The 11,486-nt window shown below is 38.5% G+C and overlaps 2 protein-coding genes across 2 annotated transcripts in view; one reads left to right on the top strand and one right to left on the bottom strand.

Annotated features, from left to right (window-relative positions):
- The window catches only part of slc35f1 (solute carrier family 35 member F1), a 46,897-nt gene that overhangs the window by 9,378 nt on the left and 26,033 nt on the right, over positions 1-11,486 (bottom strand). Inside the window, exon 2 of the mRNA XM_084082664.1 lies at positions 859-1,034. Coding sequence (XP_083938790.1) covers positions 859-1,034 — 176 coding nt within the window. The remainder of the gene's footprint in view (positions 1-858; positions 1,035-11,486) is intronic.
- LOC311063941 (E3 ubiquitin-protein ligase TRIM35-like) lies at positions 6,065-9,416 on the top strand (the record flags this gene model as incomplete). Its single annotated transcript, XM_084083571.1, has 2 exons — positions 6,065-6,323; positions 8,389-9,416. The coding sequence occupies 2 exons, from the start codon at positions 6,065-6,067 to the stop codon at positions 9,414-9,416; spliced, it is 1,287 nt and encodes a 428-aa protein (XP_083939697.1).

Consider the following 11,486-nt stretch of genomic DNA (forward strand, 5'->3'; position numbering starts at 1 on the left):
AAAGAAAATCATTTCACACAAAGATTTGAAGGACCCCCTGTAGTAACTCTGAAGACCCCCTAGGGGTAAAAAAAAACAGAAAACGTGTATGTTTTATTTTACCTTACTTATATATTTTATATATAAGTAAGGTAAAATAAAACGTAAACATTAACTGCTGTTCAGCAGCACTTTGTAACTCATGTTTTGAAAAGTGCTATATAAATAAAGTTATCATTTTATTATTATGTAGCCTACTTAAACCCTCTATTCTCACTAAAAACGGACCTACTTTTCTTGGGACGCTTTTTACTGTCAACACCAAATCTCTCCACATACAAGCTCACAACGCGTCGCGCTGCGAAGCTTGTAGATCGGCTATTTTTGGCTCATGTTCCCCCGATGCTGGGGTTCATGTGGTTAATACTATTCATAATAATGTAATGGTGTTTTAATTTTGTCAAGGCACCTTGACATAAAATATTAATATTATCCATTGATATGAAAACATTAGCTAATGTTTTCATATCACTTGATAATATTAATATTTTATATTGCACGTGCATGATGTTTTCATGATGAGTAGTGTTATTCCTCTGTCCTCCCTTGTACAAATAGCACTAGTCCAAGAACTACACTTCCTGAAAGACGGCGCTGCCCACCAGCTGCTCAAAGCTCCGGAAGTTATCAAAGTAACGTCGGATCCGGAACAAGGGCAAGCGTACCGTAGCGTAGCGTTTGCCGTCAGCATACGCTCAAGTGTGTATGTACCCAGTGTGGTGGTGTAGACCAGGAACAACAGGATGTAGTATTACAGTAACAGGATGTAGTTCATACAGTAACAGGATGTAGTATTACAGTAACAGGATGTAGTAGTACCTTGTCTAACAGCCAGGGTGGTGGTGTAAACCAGGAACAAGAGGATGTAGTTGAGGAAGCTCTGGAACACGGGTGTGTTGGCGTGGAAGTCCTGGGCCAGGTACTTACTGGTCACCCCGATGGCACACATCAACAGAGACAACACCTGACCCATGGCCAGGGTCACCAGCATGTCCCTGAACAGAGGAGACACAGAGAGGACATTAGACATGTCTCTATACAGAGGACAGACATAGACAGAGAGGACATTAGACATGTCTCTATACAGAGGAGACACAGAGAGGACATTAGACATGTCTCTATACAGAGGACAGACATAGACAGAGAGGACATTAGACATGTCTCTAAAGACACCAGAGACACAGAGAGAGGACATTAGACATGTCTCTATACAGAGGAGACACAGAGAGAGAGGACATTAGACATGTCTCTATACAGAGGAGACACAGAGAGGACATTAGACATGTCTCTATACAGAGGACAGACATAGACAGAGAGGACATTAGACATGTCTCTATACAGAGGAGACACAGAGAGGACATTAGACATGTCTCTATACAGAGGACAGACATAGACAGAGAGGACATTAGACATGTCTCTAAAGACACCAGAGACACAGAGAGAGGACATTAGACATGTCTCTATACAGAGGAGACACAGAGAGAGAGGACATTAGACATGTCTCTATACAGAGGAGACACAGAGAGGACATTAGACATGTCTCTATACAGAGGAGACACAGAGAGAGAGAGGACATTAGACATGTCTCTATACAGAGGAGACACAGAGAGGACATTAGACATGTCTCTATACAGAGGACAGACATAGACAGAGAGGACATTAGACATGTCTCTAAAGACACCAGAGACACAGAGAGAGGACATTGGACATGTGCCTATACAGACCAGAGAGACAGAGAGGACAATAGACATGTCTCTATAGAGGACAGACAGACAGACAGACAGACAGACAGACAGACAGATAGGTGAAATCAGACTTTGTTCTGGTTCCTCATACATTGTAGCAGCAATAAAAATATAGCCTGCCCTATGTTAAGTTAGGTGCAAAGATTAATCACAAGGACAAGGTATTCAAGGGGCCGTCTCTTCACTTCTCTCTCACATGTATACAACAGAGCAGCATTTCACTTCCTCCTTCTCCTCACTTCTCACACTCTACCACCCTCTAGCGGCTGGGTGCTTTTACTAATATCAGTAGTGCATACAAGTATACTATGAACACAACATCTCCCCTTTTCAATAAAGCCAACAGCTTACATAAGACATATTTTCAATTGACTTCCTTTACCATAAACATTGTCCATGATGTACTGAGCGTAACACTGTCTAAGCAGGTAACTTAAAAGCCAAAATAAATCAACAGTAGGCATAAGTATGTATCAACAGGTAAGGAATCACAACAACAGGATTACGATGTACAATATCTCTTTCTTTTTTTTTTAAAAGCAGTGTCCTTAGCGTATGTAGACCGGTTCTGACCCCTGTAGGTCTAGCCCAAAACATAGTCCTTGGTCCAAGCAGGGGAATTCCTATCCCTGTACGGTCTGCATTGTCCATTAGTCGCTGATTGAGCATGGATCCCTGGTTGGGGATTCCCCAGTTCTCTGTCCATTTCAGTGTCCAACACCGGTAGTGTAGACAGGTGTGATGCATTCCAGGTTCTTCCATCATCCAGCAGGTATGTGTGAGGACTTTTCTGTCTCACCCAAGGGGCAAGGCTTGGATATTTACGATGAGGCCAACACGGAAGCTTATGAATGGCCAGAGTGGCGCTGTTTTACCCTGCGCCGACCTGAAGTGTCAGAAAGAATTTATTTTAGCGCAAGTGAATGGGTTTTTGACAAACTTTAGACTAGATTTTCTTACCGTAATAAAAATTGTCATAAATTCTATATGCTTCCAGTCGCTAGTTTAAAGTCTCCTTTCAATCATCATGATATGCATTTTGCTAAATTATGGTCCCATTTATTCTAAAATTGACGATAAAGTAGGCTATGCTCCAGGAGGGGCGGGATGATTTGATTGACAACCTACACAACCAATAGCATTCATTCCCCGCCCCCGCTCTTGATTGACAAGCTACCCAACCAATAGCATTTTTGGGGGTGTTTTCCGGTTCGCTGGTCACGTGTCTGGTCTCAACCAATAGCGTTTGAGTTCCGGCGTGGCCAACTGTATATATTAACGATGGAGGAATGCATGTTCCTGAACTATCGGCTTCATTTTCGTTCTGTAGAAAGCAGGGGAGTGGCTTTGTCCATTCTTTTTTACAGTCTATGGTCTCACCACCGTCCGTGGTTCTGTGAACTTTTGCACTCCTTTTTTAACTTTCCATGGCTTCCTGACTCGAACCTGATCTCCAGGGTGGAAGTGCTGGTGCTTTGCACTCCTCTTCACGTCTGTGTATTGTTTCACTTTGTCCTGTTTGTTTTCCACCCTTTCTCTTACAGCACCTTCATCCACTGTGGCAGGAATGACATCCATGATCTGGAGTTTTGTTCTCATTTGTCTTCCATGGAGTACATATGATGGGCTGACTCCAGTGGTTGCATGAGGGGTTGCTCTGTAATCCATAAGAAAGGATCGTATGAATGGTTTCCAGGGTATGCCTTGTATTGAAGCAGTCTGCAGACAGTCTTTCAGAACCCTGTTGAACCGTTCAACTTCTCCATTAGCACGGGGATAGTACACAGATACTCTCAGGTGCACAATTTCTCTTTGTTTTAGAAAGTCCTTGAACTCAGCAGAGGTAAATTGTGGACCATTGTCGCTCACAATTTCTCTTATGTTTCCTTCACGTGAAAAGATTGCTGTCAGGAACTGAATGATTGTTGCAGTATCAACTTGTGTGACAAAAGCTACTTCTGGCCATTTGCTGTAGTAATCCACTAGCGTAATTGCAAACCTGCATTCTCTAGGTGCATTTTCAAAGGGGCCAACAATGTCAATGCCAACCTTCTCCCAGGCAGCAGTAGGTAATGGGACAGGATGCAGTGGAGCATTGTGGGTCACAGCTGACTTATCATTTTGTCTACATGTAGTGCATTCCTTGATGAGAGCATCCACCTGTCCGTCCATTTTAGGCCACCAGTACAGTTCTCTCAGCCGCTGTTTAGTGCGGACAATGCCCTGGTGGGTCTCGTGAGCAATGTTAATCAGTTGTGTCTGCAGAGACTCTGGTACAACAAGGCGGTAAGTACCTCTGACAATACAGTCATCCACTATTGACAGTTCATTACGTATCATGTAATAGGGCTGTAATTCAGGGTCAACAGCAGTCCGACTCCTCGGCCATGGTTTGGGAATTTGTGCGCAGAGTTTGGCAAGGACAGGGCAGGAGTTGCATGCAGCTTTGAAATCTTCCATTGAAATATATTATATATATATATATATATATATATATATATATATATATATATATATATATATATATATATATATATATATATATATATATATATATATATATATATATATATATATATATATATATATATATATATATGTATATATATATGTATATATGTATATATATATATATATATATATGTATATATGTATATATATATATATATATATATATATATATATATATATATATATATATATATATATATATATATATATATATATATATATTATATATATATATATATATACATATATACATATATATATATATATATATATATATATATATATATATATATATATATATATATATATATATATATATATGTATATATGTATATATATATATATATATATATGTATATATATATATATATATATGTATATATATATATATATATATATATATATGTATATATATATATATATATATATATAATAATATATATATATATATATCAGCTGTGATGCCCAAGAGGGCCTTTTTTCTAGTATTGATTTTTGCCATCCATATACTATACATACTATATATATATATATATATATATATATATATATATATATATATATATATATATATATATATATATATATATGTATATATGTATATATATATATATATATATATGTATATATATATATATATATATATATATATATATATATATATATATATATAGTATGTATAGTATATGGATGGCAAAAATCAATACTAGAAAAAAGGCCCTCTTGGGCATCACATTAGCATCACAATAAATGGTTAATCCTGAGCTGTGTATTGAAATACATTTTATATTAATATGTTCAATCTCAAACACTAATGTATCACTCACAACGATCTGTATGATCAATCAATGGTCAACAAAACATTTATGATCCTGACAACCCTAACTGTATGTCAGATAAGCCACAGCCAGCATGATAATTAATTATTACAGTTTATTGCGACACACAATGTTGCCTTAAATGCAGGTGATCAGCATGTGTTGCCAGATTTTGCAAGAGAAACAAGCTTTTTTTCTTTTTCTTTTTATGCATATGTACATTTGATTTGATGATGTTCTTTTCATTCTCTTTTTGCTCTTTTTTCTCTCTCTTTTCTTTTTACTTTTTCTATCATTGTTCTATTATTATGTTATTACCTATGCTGCTGCATTGTCTGAAGGAAGCCGAACCAAAATAAGTTTTACTCTTATGTACCTGAACACAAGATGCAACAATAAAGTACAACCTTGAACCTTCAACCTTGAAAACAAGCTTTAAAGAAGCAGCCAAGGCCAAGTTTACCACTTCACGTTGAATATTTTCAAAGCAAAACAAATAAAAACGCAACATATTTTCATATGGGGGTCCATGGACAAATACATATTAATCTGGGTGTCCTTGATATGGAAAACATGTTGGAACCACTGGTTTAAACAGCATTAGGATTCAAGCCACTTTAGCAACGCCACTTTAGAAACAAGTCCAAAGTCGTTTATTATAAGCAGACATGGCAACACTGGTAAACAGGAAAGCCCTTGAATTGCCCCCCCCCCCACTCCCCATACCTGGCATAAGGTGAATTAACACCTCCTACATGACTGCTATAACACCTTAAAAGGCAACCCTAAACTACAGTAACTCCTCCTACAGGTGTGTTATACATGTCTCTATCGACAGAGAGCCTAGTCTGTTATTTCTGTTTGTTGTTGCACTCGTACACTGCAGACACCTCTGACCGGTTGAATCCATCGCACCCTGACTTTGAGTTGTCTGAGACACCCCATTCAGACATGACCTCTAAAACAACCAAACGGGCCATCTCAGACGCTCTGTCTGATCTGACCAAAGAGAAACTGGAGGAGTTCTGCAGCGCTTTGCTCGACCGCAGAGAAGAGCCGCGCGTTCGCCGCAACGCAATCCAGGGCAAGAGTATGATGGAGATCACAGACGTATTAGTGGAGACTTTCACCGAGGACGGAGCTGTTGAAGTGACGCTGAATCTTCTGAAGGAGATCGACTGCAACAAAGTCGCACAGGACCTTGGGATGGGTAAGATTTTAATCCTATAGTCTTGTGTAACAGTGGTGTAAAAGGTACCGGGTACTTTTTTTTTTTTTTTTTTTCTTTTTAAATAAAAGTAGCAATACTATACATACTACAAAAATAATCTGGAAGTAAAAGTCCTGTACTCAACATTTTACTTGAGTAAAAACACTAAAGTATTGGCATATATATTAAAAGTATAAATACAGATCTACAAGTCCACAATGTGTCACATTGTGATCTTGTAGATCTGCTATGTTCAAATAGCTATAATATAAAATAGTGCTTAAAGGAGGAGTTCACCCAAAAAAATACTTATTTTCTATCAATTACACACCCCATGAAGCCTTGATTTCATGGATTTATTTTTGTTTTTGTGGCATTCCAAGACAATAATTTGATGACCGTGTGTATTTCCGGTAGGAGACACAAATAATCTACTTTGTGTCTCCTACCGGATACATTAGCCGGTAGGAGACAGGAATCAAATTATTAGCTTAGGAATGCGACAAAAACAAAAAAGAATCAATGGATTCAAGGCTCCATAGGGTGTGCAATTGATAGAAAATAAGTAATTTTTTGGGTGAAATCCTCCTTTAAGTGGTTAATGTATGTTTTGTAACTATAAAATAACTAGAAACCAGTGGCGCAGCCAGAACGCTAGTATAGGCTGGGCCTGGACGGGAGCGGGTGGGCACATATATATATAAAGAAAAAACTGGAAAATAAAAAGGGGATATCTACTCACAACCCGTAAAAATTGGTCAGCGGCCCATTGTTTGTGTGCTATACACACACACACACATACAGTGAGCTTTCTCACGCTGTCCCCTCCCCCACACCCCCAGCCCTCACCTGTTAAACAAACATACAATGACCTGGATGATCAATCTCAATCAACGTCAGATCTAACCGTTTAAAAGCAAGAACAGGTTGTTTCAAGTAGTGAATATAAAGCAGTCCAGCAGCGTCCAAAAGAGGAAACAGAAGAGGGTGAAAGAGGAAGTCAAAAGGAGTTTTATAGTGGAATGACCTGCGTTCAACTTCTGTAAACATGTTAGGAACAACACAATAGGGACGTTGTGTGGTGACGTATATGGAACCAAAGAGGACAATATAAAATAAACACATTTAACCCATTAAAACTTCAGCCCTATATATATGACCTCAAGTTAAAACCGGGAACGCATCTGTGTCATTTTAGATTTTACGTTTTTCTGAAAACTCTTTGGATTTAGAACAGTGGTTCTCAAAAATAGCAGATATTGATTGATTGATTGATTGATTGATTGAATACTTTATTTATAAAGACATGGTAACAGTACATGGAAGTACAATTCACAATACAAGGTCCTCTAAACTGGATCGCTCATAAAAGCACTTATTTAAAATGAGATCCCCACGCACTCAAATCATGATATACAAGCTCACAAGTGTGTAGCCTACAGTACATCTGCTATTTTAGAATTATTCTTTTTTACATCTGGAAAGTGTTTGAAAAATGTTGGATATTTTAACACAAATCTTCTCTGCTGGGGGTCCCTGGCACCAAACATTTTCAGATGGGGGGCCTGTGGGCAAACACATGTCAATTTGGGGGTCCTTGATATGAAAAAGTTTGAGAACCACTGATTTAAAAGGCATTAATTTTGTAGAATCGGCCTCAGGTCTTAATGGAGATGAGGAGACCATTAGACCTCCTTATAATTAATAATCATTAATAATACAATTAATAAACAATAATTATATCCAGGCTTTCAGCACAACGTAAGGTGGAGCTCTCTCTCTCTCTCTCTCTCTCTCTCTCTCTCTCTCTCTCTCTCTCTCTCTCTCTCTCTCTCTCTCTCTCTCTCTCATCGTGCTCAGTGTGAATGGCACTGTGTGACTTCTGACATCCACTTGACATTGATTTTATAGTATAGTGTTTGTTGTGAATGGCCAATTAAGCGAACTGTTACAAAAAAAACAAAAACAGTGATGAGTTCTCTATGGACACCTCAGTACAAATCTACATGAAGAGTAAAAATGAAACATTAAGAGACTGTTCTTTTATGCTGTTCTTTTTCTATAGTGAATCCGAGGGCCCAAGTGAAGTCTGACCTCAAGTCTCTGCAGGACAAGAGGGACAAATACAAAGAGTTTGAACAGAAATACAAAGAGGTGTTTCAACACAACAAGAAGACGGCGGTGGCCTCAGAGAAGCAGATCAGAGCAGACGTTGAAATGCTCCACCAGGTCCTGAGAGAGGAAGAGGAGGCCAGACTGGCAGATCTGAGGGAGGAAGAGAAGCAGAAGGCAGACGTTGTCCGCAGAGAGATGAAGAACATTCAGGAACAGATCTCCTCTCTCTCTGACAACATCTCTGCTGCAGAACAAGAGCTGCAGGAACCTAGTGGTTCATTTCTCAGAGTAGAGTGTCCAGTGCCAGAACCAGAACCACAGCTGGTCTCAGGAGTGATGATAGACGTGACCAAACACCTGGGAAACCTGACCTACAGAGTCTGGGAGAAGATGAAGGAGAAGGTCAAGTTCACTCCTGTCATTCTGGACCCAAACACAGCAAACCCCTGGCTGTATCTGTCTGAAGACCTGACCAGTGTGAGAAATACACATATCGCTAATGACCACACCACAAAAAAGAGGCAGCTTCCCGAAAACCCAGAGAGGTTCACCAAGAAATATTTTGTTCTGGGTTCAGAGGGTTTTAGTTCAGGAAAACACAGCTGGGAGGTAGAGGTTGGAGACCATCCACTCTGGTACATAGGTGTGGCTAAAGAGACTGTTGACAGGAATGAACCGGTGTACACACCAGAACGTGGGTTCTGGTGTGTATACTATATGGATGGGAAGTACATGATTAGGTGGAGAGAACCCAACCCAGTCCAGAGGAAACTTCAGAGGATCAGAGTCCAGCTGGACTATGACAGGGGGGAGGTGTCCTTCTACGACCCTGAAGACATGACTCACATCTACACCCATGAAGACATTTTCACTGAGAAACTCTACCCTTTTATCTTGATTGGACGGTCTGATGGTGCTGAAACCACCGATATCAGAGTCTGTCAAGCAGAGATATCTCACTCTGTGATGACACAGTGATGGCAGGGAGGTGTGTGCGCTTCCGTGCGTGTGTGGGGGTCAACTCCTAATACTAAACACAGTCTTAACAAAGAGAAAGCTGTCAACAGTTATCTTAATAACAGAGCTAATAGCAAATAAAATGAATTAGTACTTCATGTAGCCTACTAATTCAGTTCAAATCAAGTTCAAGCCTTCACATATTGCATTATGCAGTAATTCACAAAATGACAGTTTCTCCATTGTCACACATGTCCCTGACAGTCATCGTCACATGATTATATAGTCTAGTGTCAGTGCTGTCACATGATTATATAGTCTAGTGTCAGTGCTGTCACATGATTATATAGTCTAGTGTGTCAGTGCTGTCACATGATTATATAGTCTAGTGTCAGTGCTGTCACATGATTATATAGTCTAGTGTGTCAGTGCTGTCACATGATTATATAGTCTAGTGTCAGTGCTGTCACATGATTATATAGTCTAGTGTCAGTGCTGTCACATGATTATATAGTCTAGTGTCAGTGCTGTCACATTCTCTCAGCACCACCGTTGTCTTTTCCTAATTCCTCATGGATTCTCCTTTTTTCATGAGGCTTTACATCGAGGTCAAGGAAAAGAGGTTGAGGAAAGGAAATAGACGTTTTTTTGTTTTGTTTTGTTTTGCTTTGTTTGTTTGTTTCATCTTTATTTTTACTATTGCTGCGGTCTTTTTAAATTATTACCACTTTGATACTGTAGACTAGCAGAGGCACCTCTTAAAGGACCACTTCACCCATTTTCAACCTTATCTTCATATACTTGGTCTGTCTGCTCACTGTTTCTCATTGGAGGGCTGTGTGTAAAGTTAGCACGCTGTAATGGAAGCCGTTGTTCTTGCGTTACTCGGGAAAAAAAATGCAATCTTGTTTGAAATGGCCAAACATGCCTATATGATGTCACTGGTAGGCGGGTTTCTGAACCCTCCGATGAGACACAGAGTGAGTAGAACAGAAATGGCGTCATACTATAATAAGTGTTAGTGAGGACCTATTATATGAAGATATTATGGTTGAAAATGAATGAAATGCTGAGGTTTTTATCTTTTTCTTTTCTTGTCATTGCCTGACATTAATGACAGTTCACACCGCGTCATGTGATCACAGTTTTTATTTCTGATCAAGATCTGTGACCTGAGATTAATCCATTAAAGACCGGGAACGCATCTGTGTCATTTTTAGATTTATTTGGCTATTCATAAATAGCAAATATACAAGCTCTACGGCTCTACGAGCGCCGCTTTAGATCTGCTATTTTTTGAAAAATCGTAAAAATGTGTGTTCATCTTTAACTCAAATCTTTGCTTCTGGGGGTCCTTGGAACAAAACATTTTGAGATGGGGGTCCGCGGCCAAATACATATCTGAAAATGTTTTGCTTCTGGGGGATTCTACAAATGTCTTCTAAATCCTAACGTTTCTTTTTTGAAAAAAACGTATGTTGCTATAATATCAGTGGTTCTAAAAACGTTTTAACGTCAAGGACCCCCCATTTCAAAAGATTTAGTTCCAGGGAGCAGGGACCCCCAGAAGCACATATTGGAGTTAAAAATTATTCGCTTTAAGACATAATATATTCAAAGATTTTTTTTTAAATCCCACGATTTTTCAAAATTATACAGATGTTCCTGGTCTTAATGGGTTAAGGTTTTATTGTATCTGTACTATTGAACTTATATATTGTGTATGTATCCTCTGTGTGTTAATAGTATCTCTATGGTGTGTTTATGTTCCTAGTGTGTTTTCCATCTGAATGTCTTCAACATGTTGACAGAAGATTATCTCACAATTATTATCTCATAATCGCAATTGTTTGATATAATCACCATTATTTTTTGCATTATTGTCATAATTGTTTCCCTTCATAATTCATATGTTATTCAAAACGTTCAAACATTTGCAACACTCTGTGAGCTTGTAGATCGGCTATTATTTCCGCTATATTAAAAAAAAAATCTAAGTATACGTTCATTAAATATGGCATGTTTTAGCATAGTACATTTATTTTTTTCTTTGTTTTACAAAGTCTAAAAGACAATAAGTAATAATGTTGA

Source organism: Gymnoscopelus microlampas, assembly GCF_963454915.1.
Source record: "Gymnoscopelus microlampas genome assembly, chromosome: 16".
Taxonomy (NCBI): Eukaryota; Metazoa; Chordata; class Actinopteri; order Myctophiformes; family Myctophidae; genus Gymnoscopelus; species Gymnoscopelus microlampas.